This window comes from Mustela nivalis (genome assembly GCF_964662115.1).
Source record: "Mustela nivalis genome assembly, chromosome: 2".
Classification (NCBI taxonomy): Eukaryota; Metazoa; Chordata; class Mammalia; order Carnivora; family Mustelidae; genus Mustela; species Mustela nivalis.
In genome coordinates, this window is record NC_139021.1 from 72,370,821 (window position 1) to 72,390,115 (window position 19,295).

General features: G+C 38.5%; 2 protein-coding genes across 6 annotated transcripts in view; one reads left to right on the forward strand and one right to left on the reverse strand.

Moving 5' to 3' along the window:
• CPA6 (carboxypeptidase A6) overlaps positions 1 to 19,295 on the forward strand; it is a 321,211-nt gene that overhangs the window by 246,582 nt on the left and 55,334 nt on the right. Inside the window, exons 5-6 of the mRNA XM_082719142.1 lie at positions 332 to 433; positions 2,998 to 3,102. Of these exons, the coding sequence (XP_082575268.1) occupies positions 332 to 433; positions 2,998 to 3,102 (207 nt within the window). The remainder of the gene's footprint in view (positions 1 to 331; positions 434 to 2,997; positions 3,103 to 19,295) is intronic.
• LOC309858851 (uncharacterized protein) overlaps positions 17,215 to 19,295 on the reverse strand; it is a 132,358-nt gene continuing 130,277 nt past the window's right edge. For all 5 annotated transcript variants that reach the window (XR_014308365.1, XR_014308366.1, XR_014308367.1 and 2 more), the window contains one exon: positions 17,215 to 17,719. Coding sequence is in view for 2 of the 5 variants with exons in the window: in XM_082719168.1 (XP_082575294.1) it covers positions 17,512 to 17,719 (208 nt within the window). In the remaining 3 variants the exon portion in view is untranslated. The remainder of the gene's footprint in view (positions 17,720 to 19,295) is intronic.

The window sequence follows — 19,295 nt, forward strand, 5'->3', positions numbered from 1 at the left end:
TTAAAAAGGGGACAATATAAAGACACAAAGCTACTATTTGTAAAGACAGAAAATAAAATATAATTTTAAGTATCTTAAGGAAAATTAAAAATACAAAACTGATTTTTTTTGAATCCACAGATTTATTAATTAGAAATTCCACCTGCCCTCATATTACTCTCCACTTCCACATACTACCACCCACACAACACTGAGGTCACTCTTTTTGTTCAGTTTTATACTCATGTATACTCTTTGAGCCTGAGACTTATTGCTGCTTTTTGTTACCTTTTGTTCTCTGAAAGCTCCATAACTGGGAGAGTCTGACATGGTTTTCATTTATTTGTTTTAGATTCAAAATTGGATGCGTCATCTAAATAAAACTCATTCAGGTCTCATTCACATGTTCTCTATTGGAAAATCATATGAGGGAAGGTCTCTATATGTTTTAAAGGTAAAAATAATTTTTTTATTTAGCAAGCATAAAAACATTTATTTATTTAGTAAACATCTTTTTCAAGTTTGACTTATGGGAAAAAATGAAATGGTCTTTTGCAGCATCTCATATTTAATATCATCTGATAATTTCCCTTAGATTGTTGGGCCATATTTAAATTTTGCCATTGAGTATTCCAGGAAATGCTATTTCTAACATAGAGTTGTTGATGCACTTAAAAATAATGGCATTCAAAATTATTGTGAGCTGGTGTTACTTAAGGTGAACCAGTGCAAAACTACATAAATGTATATGTATAAGAAAGTATATGCCCTTCCCAGTCTTTGACCCTACATTCTCTCCTAGCTACTTACCCAGAGCTCTCTATCTCTTCTCAGCCAAACGTCTGAAAAATTTTCTTTATATCACTGCTTCTATTTCCTTACCTTCCATTCAGACCTTGACTCAATGGTCTTCACCCCCATGGCTCTTCTAAAATTTCTCTTGCTGAGACCAACAATGGCTCCTAGTTGGTTCTCCTCCTTTGTCTTTGACCATACCCTCCTGTCTCACTCACTGGCTCCTCTCCCCATGTCCTTCCCATGAGTTCTGATCATCCCAGAACTCTCTGCTCAGACTCTATACTCTCCCTCTACCAACTTCTCTAGATGGACACTTCCACCCCCATCATTCTGGAAATTTCTATTTAGTTGGGGTCCACTCTCTGGAGCTTTACATTCGTATGTCCTTACCTACTTGACATTCTCATCTCAATTTTCACAAAAGCACCTCAGACTCAGAATGGCACCATTCTGTGACTGCAGTCAAAAAGCATGAACATCACCCTAAATTCCTCTTCTTCATTTTTACCACTTCCTTTAAATATACCACTGAGAACTGACAATTCTCTCTTCTAAATATCTTTTGGATCTGCTCCAGTTCCTTCTCTTGTCTTCCCTACTCTTGCCCTAACTTATCTCTGGATCTCTTCTCCATGGACTATTGCAATAAAGCATTCAGTAAGGAGTTCCTTTCAAGTTCCTGTCCTCGCCCCTCTCATACTCTAATCTGTCACTACTGTCAGCATGACCTTGTGTTCATCCGTGCCTTTGTCTCTCTGTCTCACAGACATACCCCTCTCCTATGAAATACACGATAAAGCCTTATCTCTTTTACATAAGATCCAGGGATTTCATGTATTCTCTGCCTCTGTGTCCCTTTTCACTGCCATTTCTTCTTCATACCCCCAAAACAGTTCTTCAAAGAGGATGTGCCCAGATTCTCTTCCAAGCTTGAGATCCCTTCTTCCAACTTGTCTGCTGGGCAAGTTTCAAGTCTTACCCAACTACTCAAGTGTTCCTCCCCTGAAAAGCCTTATTTTATTCTCTGGGAAAATTAGACATTACACCCCATGCTCCCTAAGCAACTTATGCATGTCCACATCACAATGATTGATTGTTCCCATATCTGCCCTCCTTATTAGCATATAAACTTTTTGTCTTTTCATCTTTGAATCTCCAGTGTCAAGCACAGTATCAAAAAAGGATTCCCTGAAGTATTACTTGAGTGAAGTAATGAATGAAAACTAGGTCCCCTATGAATATAATGTTAATAGCTACCTATTTGTTATTGAGTTAAAAACCACATTTAAGTAATATTGATATAATGAGATTATAAAAAAAACTCTGTCACTTGATTTTAGAAATCAATTTGCTTTGCTTTCCCATTTTGTGTTGTAATAAAGTTTGACTTTTTACAGCAATAAAACTTAATTATTGCTGGGGTGCGTGGTGGCTCAGTCAGTTAAGTGTCTGCCTTCAGCTCTGGTCACCCTCCTCCTGCTCCTGCACTCTTTCTCCCTCTCTCTCTCTTTCTCAAATAAATAAAATCCTTTTAAAAATTTTTTAAAAACATAATTATTGCTTTAAGAAATACTCTTTGTGACCCCTGGGAATAAAAATACATGTTTATAAAAAATTTAAAAAATATATTAAAAAATAAAAAAAGAAATACTCTTTGTGATTCTGATTCTCTTGAAGGAGGAGGTTAGGAGAAAGAGGAATTTAGCTTTTTACTTAACAATCACATACGATATTGAAGAAGAAGCAAACTTGGGGCACCTGGGTGGCTCAACCAGTTAAGCATCCGGCTCTTGATTTCAGCTTAGGTCATGGTCTTGGGGTCATGAGATCAAGCCCTAAATTGGGCTTTGCACTCAGTGTGGAATCTGCCTGGGATTCTCTCTCTCTCCCTCTCCCTCAGCCCCTCCTCCTGCTCACACAGGTGTTCTTGTTATAAATAAATAAATAAAATCCTTTAAAAAGAGAAGAAAACTTATTTAAGGGATTGCCCTTTTTTGTCTATTTTCCTGTTAGATTTGTAATTAAGGCAATAAATTTACTATTTCTGCATAAAAGGCCTGGACTTCAGAAATAGATAGGAAATTTCTGTATCTTTTTTGTGGGCTATCTAATGACTCAAACTATAGTGAAGAACTGCACTGAAATCTTATTAAATCATGCTGATCAATGACTTTAAAAATAAAAGCCTGAGTTGGTTACTATGAATGTTCTTGTTTTCAGCTGGGCAGAAGATCACAAACTTACAAAAGAGCTGTCTGGATAGACTGTGGTATTCATGCAAGAGAATGGATTGGTCCTGCTTTTTGCCAGTGGTTTGTAAAAGAAGTAAGTTAAATCCTTTATACAATGTCCATTTCAACTAACTGTTGCTTCCCATGTGTTTTTATTCTGCTCAAGAAGCAAAACTAGGAACTTAAAGCCAGCAATACCTGATTGAATGGTAACACCTTGATTTTGGTGGGTTACTTTCATGGTTCTGAAAATCCCTCATTACTCTGGCTCAGTTTATCCTCGCCTCTGTCCTCAGAGGTTGGAGTTACCAGCCCTCATTAAAAGAAAGGATCAGAGTTTCAGAGCATTTATTAGTTTGTGGATAAATTAGGAACCAACCAGGCAGCTGATTTATGGTAAAAGGCTAAACATCTAATTTATGGTGCGCCAGAGCAGTTTCTCATACAATATCCAACTTGGAAAATTCTGTACCACTTATCACAATGATCTCATATATGCTATAACAATAAAGGGATGAGCAAACAATTGCATTTTGCTTTCCTGCTATAGATCTGTGATATAATACCAAAGCCCCTTTGCGTCTATGGATTTTACATTCTCAGTTTTACTATTTTTCAGTAATTCTGATGGTTGAAGATTCATTGTGATTTCTTATCAGAGGTTTCATTTAAATTATGTCTTCTGAGGCTAGTGTATCAAATGGGTCCCTATTCCAAGCATGGGTCAGTGGAGGGAACCTCATGGACCAACATCTTAATGTGTTTTGATATTTTCTATTCATCATCCAGAATGCAATGATTTCCATGGTTATTTTCAAACTTATTTGGTTTGTTTTGAAGATTCTTAAAATCAATCACTAGTACTGGTAATGAAAGTGAAGAAGTCTAAGGATATGAAGTTTCAAAGCCATAAAATAACCCTACAAATTTCTTTAGTCCTCTATTTGTAGGGAACCATTAAGAACACAAAAGATCTTTAAATATTTTAGTTCTATTTCACTGTGTTTTGTGGAAAAATTAGGTGCCCTGCTGAGGTTTGTGATTTTGAGAGCACTCTTACTCTTGGGAAAATATACCTCATAAGTGTCAAAAATGTACTAAATTTGCAAAATCTGCTTCCTGCCACTACCATACCCACATACATATTTTCAATTTTATAAATATGATGTAATAACAAAAATTTTTAAATAATTCCCACTCAGTGCATTAAGGAATTCATATTCTCTTAAAATAAAATTTCATCCTGGTAGGACAAATGCAAAATCTAATAAGAAATCAATTCTAGGACCATCTGTGTGATGCTCAGTTGAGCATGAAACTCCTGGCTTCAGCTCAGGTCTGATCACAGGGTCATGAAATCAAGCACTGTGTCAGACTCTGTGAGGTCAACTGTGCTCTGTATGGAGTCTGCTTGTCCCTCTCCTTCTGTCCTTCCCTTCTGCCCCTCTTCCTGATCATGCAAGCACTCTTTTTCTAAAATAAATAAAATCTTTAAGAAATTAACTCTCTTACCTTGTGTTAAATATCTGTTGTTATACATACAACATATTGCCTGCTTTCTTAAGTTTCAAAAAGAAAAAGGAGGAAAATGGATAAGTATAGAACATCTTTCGTTAATAAACTGTGGTCTTATGTTAAAAGATGTAGGAATGTATGTCCCAAACATTTTACCTTACCCTCACAATGTGCAACTTCTTTACAACACCTAAACTTACTTTACTGGTTCATGTAGTTGTCTGTCTCTTCCTGTACCAATGCCAAGGGTAGATACTATCCTGTTCATTGTTAAATCCTCAGAACCTACAAAATACTTATTTAACCAATCTTCAAATATTAGTTAATGAATGGGAATAATGAGAATCCAGTGATTAATGATGTGGAAAGATTTCTGGGAGAAGACTTGTCCAATCATCTCATAGGAAATAAATGGTACCGCATGGACTTTGACAATGCACAGTCTGTACAGCCATATACCCAATACCCAAGCTAAGTTTCCAAGAAAGAGGATAACACAGTATAAACATGGAAAAAGGATGAGGCATATATAATGCCTGTCAATCAAGGGTTTTGACTTTAGAGGAAGAAAAAGAAGCATTGATTAAGATTAGGCTCCATTTCACCCAAGAAGGGAAAGGCCTCATTCTTCTGTTACCAGGCCATCGTCAAACATGCACATGGCTCTGGCCGTTTCCATGTCTCTGCTACTCTTTCCACACCCCTATCACTCTCGCTGTTTCAGGCTGCCCACATGCTCCTCCACTTAATCACTTAAATTTCACCTCTGAGTCAGGGCAGCAACCAGAAATTGGGAAAAGAAGCCTTAGAGGTCACTAGTATCTGTGACCTTGTGGAAGCAGTGGGGCTGCCAAGGGGGTGGAAGTGACTGGAGTGGTTGGATATTGACACTTGACACTTTTAAGAGATGCTCTCATCTTGCTTCTTTGAAGGCCCCTTCCCATTTATGGTGGTACTGGGGACAAGGAGAAAAGGAATGTCAATGATGTCAATAACTTTAGACCTGCCAAGCATTAGAACACCATCTCTGCTACACTAATTCATTCCCTTATTAATCCTCAGTCTCCCAAAGCAGACAGGAGGCATCTGGCCCAAGAGGGGTTCCGGGCAGTGTCCCTTCCACAGGCCATCTCCCCTCTAACCCAGAAGTCCAATAACCAGGTCCCAGGCTTTCAACTCACTAATTTCTGTGCCTTCTCACTAATTTCTGTGCCTTCTCTAGGGGAACCAGGGAAATTCTGGGCTCTTTCTCTGCGTTCTAGGAGGCTCTACAGGGCTGGGTCTACACTGCCAGTTGTCTCCTCCTGCACTTGCCACATATCAGCATGGGAGGATCAGGTGAGGGCATGTCCTCTCAGAGAGATACATGGTGAAAAAAAATAGAGGTCCTCTTTCTTACGTTGTTTACCCTAATCTCTCAGTAGTTTCTACCATCTCTTGATTTCCCTGGAATCTCAACCCCAGGAGAGGAGGGTGGGTCAGAAGCCAAACATTTGGCTTCACACTTCTGTCCTTCTTGAATGTTTTCCCCAAACCAAAGGGCCTACAACAACATTGATAACCTGATATGGTTTCTATGGGCCAGCCAGCCAGGTGCAACTAGCCAGGTACCTGTGGCTCAGGATCTCTCACAAGGCTGCAGTCACGATGTCATCTGGATCTTCAGTCATCTCCAGGCTTGTTGAGGGAAAATCTGCTTTTGAGCTCACTCAGGTGGCTGTTAGCAGTCAGAGGTCCTCCATTGCTGTAAGCAGGAAATATTCATCCTTGCCACATGGGCCTCTCCAGAATACAGCCCACAAGGAGCAGCCAGCTTCCCTGGGAACAGATGAGGGAGGGAGGGAGGGCGAGCAAGCCCACAAGGAGACCGGTCTCTTTGTAAACTGACCTCAGAAGTGGCATCCTATCACTTTTGACATGTTCTGTCTTTTAGAAGTGAGTCAGTACTTCCTGACTCTAATCAAGAGGTAGAGTATGGAACACAAAACGATGTGGATCCAAGATAGGAATCGTTGGAGACCCTTAAAGGCTGCCCTCCATGCTTTGATGGGACTTTACCTCAGCTAGCTACCACTAGAATTTTTGCATCCCTACTAGGACGTGAACTAGGAGAAAATTTTATCAAGCCCTTCTGGGATCCTTACAGCAGCTTGCCTAGAAGTTCCTTGCACAAGGGTGCCTGTGTGGCTCCGTCAATTCAGCGTCTGACTTTCGATTTCAGTTCAGGTCGTGATCCCATGATCTGTGAAATCCAGCCCAACATCCACTTCTGCACTTGAGTGGAAAGCCTGTCTAGGTATCTCTCTCCCTCCGCCCCTCACCCGTTTGCATGTGTGTGTGTGTCTTCCCCCTTTCTGTCTCTCAAAAGAAGAAGTAGTAGTAGTAGTAGTAGTAGTAGTAGTAGTAGTAGTACTAGTAGTAGTAGTAGTAGTAGAAGTTATTTGCACAGCAATTGATAATGAGACAACCCTGGTTTGGGACAGGAGCTCTGAAATTCACTAGCTGTGTGATCTTGGGACAAGTTGTTTCCCCTCTCTGAACCTCAGTCATATATGACACACTGGATTATTGGGACAATTAAAAGTCATATATGACAGTCATATATGACACACTGGGTTATTGGGACAGTAAAAGACACTTAAAACCCTTCATTGCTTGGCATAGAATACCTTAATAAAATCAATTATCAGTAGCAGTAGTATCAGCAATTATATATATATATATATATATATATATATATATATATTTAATGCTTAACATTGAAAAATATTCTTTCACACTCATACCTCTATAGGGAATATGTAGCTTCAGTTCAATAATGGGGTGGATCTCAAGTAAAAGGAGCAATTGGTATGGCTAAAGGGGTAAGCACAGGAGCTTTTGTGCTCTGGTTGTGAGTGTTGATGACTGCTGGGAAAGGAGATCAGACCTGCAGGGGACCCAAGAACTTGGGAGTCTGGCCAGTGCACCCTCACTCCCTTCTTGGGCTTCTGGGGTTTCAGGGGAGCCTTTGGCCCTTGAGGATATTTGGAGGCTGTGCCCGGAAGAGCAGGAGCAGGAGGCCCCCCTGAGACAGGCTGGACCTTGGACCCAGAGTTGGCCTGCTTCTGCCTGAGGCAGTAGTTTTGTGCCTGGAGCCTTTGGAACTCCCTCTCTGCCCACAGAACAGCCTTCTGGCTCTCCTCACTTCTCCTCTCCAACAGGAGGCACTCCCAGTCATGCAAGGAGGAGATTTTCTGCCATTCCCCGTAGGTCCTGGGCCATGGACCTGTAGATGCCTAAGTTCCAATGGGCAGCATCCGCCTTACTGTGCACCTTGGCAAGTTCATTCTTCACTTGCAGGCAGCGTGCCTTTTCCTCCATCATCTTCCTCTCCAGGTGTTTGATGTGCTCTTCGCACAGCTGAGGCTCTGCCTCGAGCTTCAGGCTTCAGGCGCAACTTCTGAATCTCACTTTCCAGGAGGCTGTTTCACAGGTGAAAAGATACTTGCTCAGCTTGGTGGATTGTTTTGTTTCTTGGGAGCTCTTCATTCCTCTGCAGGTGCCTTCTTCCGTGCCCTGGAGGGCTTTCCTTTGTTCATAGGGCTCTCCCTGAGGACACATGGTCAGTGGAGGAGGAGCCAGTCTCCACCTGCCTCCTTGAGCCCCCACCTTCCAGATGATCTCTAAGCAGCTCTAGCAGATGCATCACCTTCAGTATGATCTAGCTTAGGGTGTGGCATTGGCTCTGGCCCTCACCGGTGGCCTGCCACCACACTCCTCCATCAGGAAGCTCGGGCCTGCCTGCCTCCCCTGCCTCTTCCTTCACTCTCTGTCCATAGCTGCCAATGTCCTGAACCGGCGGTTCTGCACTTCCCTGCAGATCAGGACTGTCCTTGAAGCCTCCTGGTATTTTCCTCGCAGGGGGTTCTCCATCTTCCTGGGCTGCTCCAGAGATGGGATTTTCATCAGTCATCTGGTGAGGTTCTTCAACAGCCTTTCCCAAACTCCCTTCAACAGGTGCATAGCATTTTCCACTGAAAAATACCTGACATCTTGATTCAGGGCAGCCAGAGCAAGAATCTGTAAGTGGAGAGGACTGGCCTTCTGCTCAGATGATGTGACGGCTCCACAGGCTTGTGCCTCCGGTTCGGTCATCTCTATGTCTTTTCCAGACACTTCATTCTGGGCACAATGCCCCTTTCTTCTTCTTAAGCTGAGTCCACTCTTTCCTAGGAACACCACCACGGCAGTGCACACCAGGATCTCCCAGCAAAACCCAGAGACTCATGGCACATGTGGCAAAAGTTCATATATCACCAAGCCAGCAGCCCACAGCTGCTCCAGGACAACCCACAGCGGCTCCAGAGAGCTGTGTAGGGAGACATTTTGATGGCCACCAGCTGGCTCCAAAGAGCCTTGTGGCTTTGTCTCCGATCACCAGTGAGTGTCCTTTGGGCCACTAGTAACTACTTGGAACCCCTAGGAGGGTTCTGTCTCCAAAGCAAACCAGTGCCTGGCAACAGGAGCTGAGGGTAGTTGGGGTGGGGGAGGTGTACCTGAGTCTCCAATGCAAACCAGTACCTGGCAACAGGAGCTGATAATAGTCGGAGTGGGTGAGGGGTACCTGAGTTCTATCGATGGCTAGTCTTACATGCCCAGAGTTATGCATAGCACTTAATTTATGCCTTCAATAATTCTACATTGCAGGGGCAAATTTTGCCAGCATTTTTATCGTAGAATGTTTAGAAAGTGACTGAGGAAATATTTGATTTCCAAGTAAGAATGGCTTTCCCAAGCATAAAAGCAAAGGAGAAAGTCATAAAGGTAATGATTGACAGCTCTGACTTAATGAGAACATTATAGAGGAGTATTTAATGATAAGAAAAACTGTCCATGACATGTTTTATCTTTTATTATAATCTTATCACATGTTTTATCTATTATAATTTTATCATTTATTATTATTTATCAAAAAATAAAAGACCAGCATGGATGTTATAATTTCAATATGGTAAAATTTGTATCAGAAATATATACATATGAGCAATATGCTAAATACTAAAAGAATTATGAGGGATTTTTATTTTCTTCATACTTTTCTGAATTTTCCAAATTTTCTATATTAAGCAGAAGTTTAAAACAAATTTAACCCATCCAACACTGAATGCATTTCATTCTTGAATTCGTTTATGAGTTCATATATTCCTACAGGTATTTTAGAGTTAGTGGTTGAATTCTACTTAACTCAGTGGCATACCAAAGATAAAATGAAAATTTGTGATGATCCAAGGGAAAATTGAGACAAAAATAGTCAGAAATGGAAAGTTCTTTCAGACTTTGAAGAACTATGATATAGGTGAATCTAATTTGATTCTGTCAGAGAAAGATGGAAGTACACATAAAAAACTTTTTAAAGAAAAATCCTCTTAGTGATTTATAGGTAAGTCACTATATTACTCTGCTCCTACCTAATTTGAAAACTCACCCTTCCAGGTCCAGCCCATTACACTGGAAAACCATCTCCATTACACATTCCCACCCATCTATACTTGGCACCAGTGATGGCTAATTCTGGTCCCAAAATCTGACATGTGATTCAGAGGTTTTAAATAGATTTTTATAAAAGATTTTATTTATTTATTTGACAGAGAGAGATTACAAGTAGGCAGAGAGGCAGGAAGAGAGAGAGAGAGGGAATCAGGCTCCCTGCCGAGCAGAGAGCCCGATGCGGGACTCGATCCCAGGACCCTGAGATCATGACCCGAGCCGAAGGCAGCGGCTTAACCCACTGAGCCACCCAGGCGCCCTAAATAGATTATCTAAATAGCCAAAACTAGGAGTGGAGACTTTCAGGGAAGGGGGTTATTTCTAAGAACAGATGATGATTCTGAGCATGGTAAATAGCACTATTTGGAGAGTATGGTGGGTTATGGGTATAGGATGGAGCTTTATGGAAGACTTGGTAGTTGTGTAAGAAGTCTTCCAACCAGGAAGCTTTCCAGAATGTGAAGGCTCTTTGTCCCAGGATCCAAAAGCATTCTAAGGAATACATCTTTGGATAAGCATCTCTTTCAGTCTCTTTATGTCTTCCTGGTTACTAAAGGTAAAAATAAATTCCCTCTAATGTAAGTGTGAAACTCAGTTTTGGTTCAAAAATGAACCACTAAAAATAAGCTTTTTAAAGATAACTTATATTGTATGTATAAAATGTCCAAAACTATGGAATAAATAAGATAAATAAGTAATTGAGACAGTTATTAAGCCTAGGTCACATTTTTTTTTTTTAATTTAAAATTTAGGTAGCTAACATTCAGTGCAATATTGGTTCTGGAGAAGTCAGTGACTCATCACTTACATGCAGCACCCAATGCTCATCATAACAAATGTCCTCCTTAATACCCATCACCCATTTAGCCCATCCTCCACCCACCTCCCTCCATCAACCCCATTTTTTCTCTATTGTTAAGTCTCTTATGGCTTGTTTCCCTCTCTCTTTTTTTCTTTCTCCCTTCCCTCTTGTTTATCTGTTTTCTTTCTTAAATTCTACATATGAATGAGATAATTTGGCAGTTGTCTTTCTTGACTGACTTATTTCACTTAACTTAATACACTCTAGCTCCATCCATGTCATTGCAAATGGTAAGATTTAATTCTTTTTGATGGCTGAGTAATGTTCCGTGTGTGTGTGTGTGTGTGTGTGTGTGTGTGTGTGTGTGTGTGTATACTGCTTCTTTTTTATCCATTCATCAGTTGATGGACAGTTAGGCTCTCTCCATAGTTTGGCTATTGTTGATAATGCTGCTATAAACATCAAGGTTCATGCACTCCTTCGAATCTGTATTTGTGTATCTTTTGGGTAAATACCTAGTAGTACAATTCCGGGATTATAGGATCTATTTTTTAGCTTTTTAAAGAACCTCCATACTATTCTCCAGAGTAGCTGCACCAGTTTGTGTTCCCACCAACAATCCAAGAGGGTTCCCCTTTCTCCATATCCTTACCAACACCTGGGGGGGTTTTGTGATATTAGTTTTATCATTCTGACAGGTGTGAGATGCTGCTTCATCATGATTCTGATTTGTATTTTCCTGATGATGAGTGATGTTGAGCACCTTTTCATGTGTCTGTAAGTCATCTGGATGTCTTCTTTGGAAAAATGTCTATTTATGTCTTCTGCTCATTTCTTAACTGGATTATTTGTTTTTTGGGTGTCGAGTTTGATAACTTCTTGGTAGATTTTGACTAGTAATGATTTATCAGTTATGTCATTTGTAAATATCTTCTCTCATTCTGTAAATTGCCTTTTAGTTTTGCTATTTCCTTCACTGTTCAGAAGCTTATCTTGATGAAGTCCCAATAGTTTATTTTTGCTTTTATTTTCCTTTTCTCTAGAGATGTATCTAGTAAAAAGTTGATAGCCATGGTCAATGTCAAAGATGTTTCTGCCTGTGTTTTTCTCTGAAATGTTGATGCCTTCCTGTCTCACATTTAGTTCTTTTATCCATTTTGAATTTGTTTTTGTGTGGTGTAAGAAAGTGGTCCTGTTTCATTGTTCTCCATGTTGCTATCTGGTTTTCTTAACACCATTTGTTAAAGAGACTGTCTTCTTTCCATCAGATATCCTTTCCTACAAACTAATCCAAAGATTAGTTGCCCATTTAGTTGTTGGTCCATTTCTCCATTCTCTATTCTGTTCCATTGATCTATGGGTCTGTTTTTGTTATAGTACCATTCTGTCTTGATGACTACAGCTTTGTAATATAGCTTAAAATCCAGAATCATGACTCCTCTAGTTTTATTTTTCTTTTTCAGAATTGCTTTTGCTATTTGGGGCCTACTGTGATTCCATATAAATTTGAGGATTATTTGTTCTAGCTTTGTGAAAAATGCTGGTGATACTTTGATAGGGATTGCATTAAATGTATAAGTTGCCTTGGGTCATATAGACATTTTGATGTTTGTTCTTCTAATCCATGAGCTTGAAATGCTTTTCCATTTCTTTGCTTCTTCTTCAATTTCTTTCATGAGTAGAATCCATAATTTTCAGAGTATAGGTGTTTTTACTTCTTTAGTTAGATTTATTTCTAGGTATCTTGTTGTTTTGTGGTTCTATTGCAAATGGGATCGATTTTTTTATTTCTTTTTCTGCTGCTTCATTATTGAGTAAAGAACATCCTACCAAAGAATAAATGGGTTAACTAGGAAATTAAAGAAGAATTTTAAAAATACATGAAGCAAATGAAAATGAAAGTGTGACATACCAAAATCCTTGGGATGCCGCAAAAGCAGTCTTAAGAGGGAAATGTATTGCAGTGTATACCTACCTCAAGAAGCAAGAAAAGTTTCAAATAAACAACTTAACTTTATACAAAAAGGAGTTAGAAAAGGAACCGCAAATAAAATCTAAAACTAGCAGAAGAAGGGAAATAATAAAGATTAAAGTAGAAATAAATGATATGGAAACAATTAACAACAACAACAAAAAAAAAAAAAACAGTAGAATGGAGGAGTGTCTGGGTGGCTCACTCAGTTAAACCTCTGCCTTCAGCTGAGGTCATGATCTCAGGGTCCTGGGATCAAGCCCACTTTTCCCTCTCCCTCTGCCTGCTACTCTCCCTGCTATGTTTGCGCTCTCTCCCTCCCTCTCTCTCTCTCTGTGTCAAATAAATAAATAAAATCTTTAAAAAAAAAAAAACGGTAGAATGGATTAATGAAACTAAGAGTTGGTTCTTGGAAAGAATTAATAAACTTAATTAATTAATAAACCCCAGCCAGATTTATCAACAAGAAAAGAGAAAGGACCCCAATACATAAAATCACAAATGATAGAGGAGAGATCACAACCAACACCACAGAAATACAAACAATTGTTAAGAGAATACTATGAAAAATTATATGCCAACAAACCGGGCAACCTAGAAGAAATGGACAAAGTCCTAGAAACTTAACCAACTACTGAAACTGAAATGGGAAGAAAGAGAAAATTTGAATAGACCCATAAGCAGCAAAGACATCAAATCAATAATCAAAAATCTCACAACAAACAAAAGTCCTAGGCCAACTGGCTTCCCAGAGAAATTCTACCAGACATTTAAAGAAGACTTAATACCTATTCTTCTCAAACTGTTCCAAAAAACAGAAATGAAAGAAAATCTTCCAAACTCATTCTATGAAGCCAGCATTCCCTTGATTCCAAAACCAAAGACCCACTAAAAAGAATTACAGGCCAATATTACTGATGAACATGAATTCAAAAATTTTCAATAAAATACTAGCAAGTCAAATTCAACAGTACGTTAAAAGAATTATTTGTCATGATCAGGTGAGATTTACTCCTGGGCTGCAGGGGTGGTTCAATACTCCCAAATCATCAATACCATATTAATAAAAGAAAGGGTAAGAACCATATAATCCTCTCAATAGATATATATAAGGCATTTGACAAAATACAGTATCCTTTCCTGACAAAAACCCTCAACAAAGTAGGTTTAGATGGAACATATTTCAACATCATAAAGGCCACATACAAAAGATCCATAGTTAATATTATCCTCAATGGAGAAAAATTGAAAGCCTTTTCTCTATGGTTAGGAAGACCGGGATGTCCACTCTTACTATTACTATTTAACACAGAACTGGAAGTCTTAACCTCAGCAGTGAGACAATAAAAAGAAAGAAAAGGCATCCAAGTTGGCAAGGAAGAAGTGAAAATTTACTCTATGTAAACAACATAATACTCCATGTAGAAAACCCTAAAGACTGCACTGAAAATTGCTAGAACTCATACATCAGTTCAGCAAAGTCACAGGATATAAAATCAATGTGCAGAAATCTGTTGCATTTCTCTACACCTAGATCAATTATTTAATGAATTGAGTAAACAAGTCCTTGCTCTTAATTGCATAATAAAAAATAGTTCACCTTCTAAAAATGACCTGCATTTTTAAGTCGTCTGACTTTGTTTATTACCACTCTAGGCAATTACAATATTTTGTTTTCCATCAGTCTTTTAGTACCTTTAACTTACCATATTCTCCCATCCTCTCATCCTCTCCAATCTTCTCTTTAATTCTCTGCATCTTCCAACCCAGCTCTCTCACCCTTATATTCAATTTATAATGTCTTAATGCATAGCAGGGAATATGTTAATGTTTGTTCTATTTAATTAAATTTAAATCCATTGCATCCATTTTACTCCACTATCCAGGATTTGAGAAGTTCTGGGCACTGTTTCTACAGTCAGTTCTTGTTTTTCTTCCAAGTAGTACAGAACTGTAAAAGTGGCCATTCATGCTGAAGCCACAAAAATATTTTTTTATTAACATATGATGTATTTTTAGCCCCAAGGTACAGGTCTGTGAATCGCCAGGTTTACACACTTCACAGTACTCACCATAGCACATACCTTCCCCAATGTCCATAACCAAACCACCCTCTCCCTACTCCCCTACCCCCAAGCAACCCTAAGTATTGAGATTAAGAGTCTCTTATGGTTTATCTCCCTCCCAATCCCATCTTGTTTCATTTATTCCTTTCCTACCCCCCAAACCCCGCACGTTGCCTCTCAACTTCTCATATCAGGGAGATCATATGCTATCTTAAAAATCAATGAGAAAAATTGTTTGTTCTGTGACCTCTATGTTTTTCAAAAGATTAAAAACTTTCTTGCTTTATTATAAATATGTAGGAAAATTATCAATAAATAGTAAAACTGGGACGCCTGGGTGGCTCAGTTGGTTGGACGACTGCCTTCGGCTCGGGTCATGATCCTGGAGTCCCGGGATCGAGTCCCGCATCGGGCTCTCAGCTCCATGGGGAGTCTGCTTCTCTCTCTGACCTTCTCCTCGCTCATGCTCTCTCTCACTGTCTCTCTCTCAAGTAAAAAAAAAAAAAAAAAAAAGAAATAGTAAAACTAATATTTATTACAGAATGATTTAACACATTAAAAATATTCCTATTTATTTGTCCAAAAAAAAAAGCTATTGTGGGTAATCTGGATAGTGCTTGCCTTGTCATTATTTAACTACATGATGTTAGCATATTTTTTTTATGCTGTGGCAAATGGCCATATTCCTTTCTTGATTCGTATTAGCTTCCAATATTTTTTTCTTTTTCACTTTCAACATCATAAAATATCTATGAGAGTTCCTTTAATGTGAAATGTTGACAGCATCTTTTCTTATGGGACATTTTCCCCTTTTCATCACAGCCACTTTTCTCATTTATGTCCACAAGTTTGTCTTCATTATGTTCCTCTGGCTGCATATCCAGAGTTGAATGGTGGCAGTGTCAACATTCCTGTTGTCAGCTATTTCATCTATAACTCTATTTACATTTGATTTAAATTTCACCTCTACATTATCACTTTCTATTCTTCTGCTGCACTCTAATCTTTCTTGGTGTTAGGGTCCGTGATCAAAGGAACGAAACTGATACAAAGCGAAGGTCAAGCAAAGCTTTATCTCATGCCAAGCACCAAAAATCAAACCAACCAGTCGGGGCCATCCCTTACAAAGAGGCAATGATGACCAGAACACCGACCCTGATGACTCCCCTAGCCGGCGGCGGCCGCCCCGACAACCCTGCTCACGATGCTCCCGACAATCATGACGCTCCCAATGACTACCGCTTCCCAGCCTCACAGACTAACTTTTATAGAGGTGGGGTTGAGCCCAGCCTAAACACAGGTGGCCAATGAGATTGCAGTACACAGGGAAAACTGCACAGTCATGCTAAGTCGGCAATATGGTTGACCAATTGAATTTCAATTTACCATAGTAAATATATGCACACCCCACTGATTGGATGTCTCCATCGGCCTGGCCTGCCCCTATATCTGGGGTTTGCAAGTAAGTTCCTCTGGGAGGGGTGGGGTCAACCTAAGTTTACAACCAAACGGCTCCCTCTGGCTAACCAGGCCCCTACAGTTGGCCCATCCCCTCCTACCATTTTCCATTTTTATAAAATGTCACATACATGGAAACAAGAGGGCAACATAGCTACACTCCTTGCTGTCTGTGTATGAGTTGAAAACCAGATGCACAGTGACCAGTCACCCACTGACAGACTTTAAAAGTCAGCCACAATTGTTGATGTGCATCTGTTATTTACATAATGATTTGGAAATGAAAGATCTAACACTGGAAATGAAAATTTGAACTGCACTTGTTGGAGGACTAACATTAATTAACTAAACTGTGATAAGTGAAATTTGTGTATACTGGAACCTCACAAACTAAGGACACCTGCACTTTCTCTTACGAGGTATAAGAGTATTATATAGAAGATTTTACTAATGCCACAAAGTTGATCCTGGTCTCTACTCTGTTGTTCCTGAGTAAATACCACCAACCTCAGCATAAAAGTTATTAGACAATCTCAGCATAAAAGTTCTACAAATGAGGGACACCTGGGTGGCTCAGTTGGTTGGGCAGCAGCCTTTGGCTTGGGTCATGATCCCAGGGTCCTGGGATCGAGTCCCACATGAGGCTTCTTGCTCAGCGGGGAGCCTGCTTCTCCCTCTGCCTCTGCTTGCCTCTCTGTCTGCCTGTGCTCACTCTCTCTGACAAATAAATAAATAAAATCTTTAAAAAAAAAAAAAAGTTCTATAAATGAGATGTGGTATTATGAAAGAGTAAAATGGACATGCACCAGATATTGTAATCCTGCCAGTGACACAAAACATTTCAAATATTTATATTTTATTAGAAAATGTATATTTTTTCAGTCATCACTTCTCCTATTAGATCAATCCCTAGGGAGTTCTAAGTATATGTTCATATGAAAGTAACTAGAATTTGAAGGATTACCATATGATTTTCCAGTTCTCCATCCTTCATTCAGAGAGCATTTCTGCTTGTGTTGCTTTCAAACTATTATTTAGTTACCATTTTGTATTTAATGAGCTTCTCACAGCAAGACATCAAATATCTTTATAGATCAAACTCCCTCTTGAAATTTTCTCTAGAAATTATCTTGCTCTAATTAATTTTTCTTGTATTAAATTTTAGGTACTTCCTTTGTGTTGAGATGTACCTCCTTTGGTACTACAACTCTTTTCCAACCTAAACAGTTTTACTTCAGTCCAAGTAAGGATATTCTTCAGCTTGACTGATGATTGTGCTCTTCCTTTGGCCTCAGCTGTAACACGCCTTCTTCTCCCAGTGTGCCCTTTGTTGAAGATGGTTATTATTCTTATATCCTCTATAGTGAGTCTAGAAAAAAAACAAAAACAAAGAATTTAAATGCTGTCTATTTTAAACCCAGTAACAACAATTCTAAGGAAAAAAAAAAAAAAAAAAGCTCTAACATTTCAGGTTGTAGTAGGGGTCTAAGAAACAATTTTCAATCAAATCCAAAAACTGTGAAAAGGAGGGAAATTCTTTAGCATAACTTTGTCACATTACACAAAGACTTTAGTGATTGTAAAATTTGCCTTCAAATTTAACAAACATTTATTTGGTGAATTTGGGTATATGATAAATACTTAAGGAGAAATCAAAATAGTCTTAGCAGGTGATGAATATCAAATAGATTCATTCTTTGTCTCTCTTCAGAAATTCCCTAACCTAATACCAAACATATTTTCCTAACAAGATAATATTCAGGACTTCTTTGATTTTTTTTTTTTTTTTTTTTTTTGGCAAAGTATTTTTAAATAAATTGATGAGGTAAGTGTAGTACCTAAAGGCTGCCACACTGAGGCATGGGATGCATTGTTTTGTGACTGGTTTTCAAATCACAATTACTAGTCTTCCTCTTAAGGAAAGATAGTAGTCTAGAAATTAAACTCATAAAGCCCCGATGGAACTTGATAAGTCGGCATCACCTTTCCTGTGTGTTTGGGTGGTATAAATTGATTGCTAAAAAGAATCCCACACATTGGAAGGAAAGCACACCCGCTTGGTTATCATATGTTAGAATAATAGGAAATAGTCCCATGGTCATCTTTTTTCTAGAAACGTTTCTTTAACTACAAAAGAGAAATGATCTGTCCTATTACTTAAAGCATTCAAGCAACGAGATCTCTCAATTGTCCTATTCAGGATTGAACAGTCAATACATTGTGATTATTCTCCCTTTGTCTGGCCAGATGGGGAATGGCTACAATTCTTAGAGAGTTATAAAAATCACAAATAAAGCATATGCAATACAATGACACCCTGTTTCTCAGAGAAAGAACATGTTCTAGCAAGTCCTGAAAATTAAATCCACTCCAGAATAGTTTACTAGAAAACAATTTTCTAATTTAATACGTAATTTGATTATAAAGAGCTTTAAAATGAGTCTATGTTAATGACCACAAAATAAATAAAACAAAATTTTACAAAATTATAAGAAAAAAATAACAAATCTAAAATGATGTTTTTTAACACAACTCAGTGATTAAGAAAACAGGCAAATATTTAGCAAGAATACGGTTGATATAAGCAATAGACAAACTTAATCTAGTAAACACATTTAGAATCCATACCCAATAATTAGAGAATGCATATTCTTTTCAAGTCCAACTGAAACATTTACAAAAATTGACTATATACTAGACCACAAAGCAAGTTCAAGAAATACTAAAGAGCCTATATCATATAGACCAAATTTTCTGACTGTAATGCAGTTGTTAGAAAGTATTTATGAAAATGTGACTTTAAAAAAATTCATATTTTAAAATTAAAAATATAACATGTTTAAAGAAATGAAGGAAAATGTTCAATATTTACAATGAAGTGGAAATAAAACTATTGTATATCAAAACATATGAAATGTAGCTAAGGTAGTACTGAAGAAGAATTT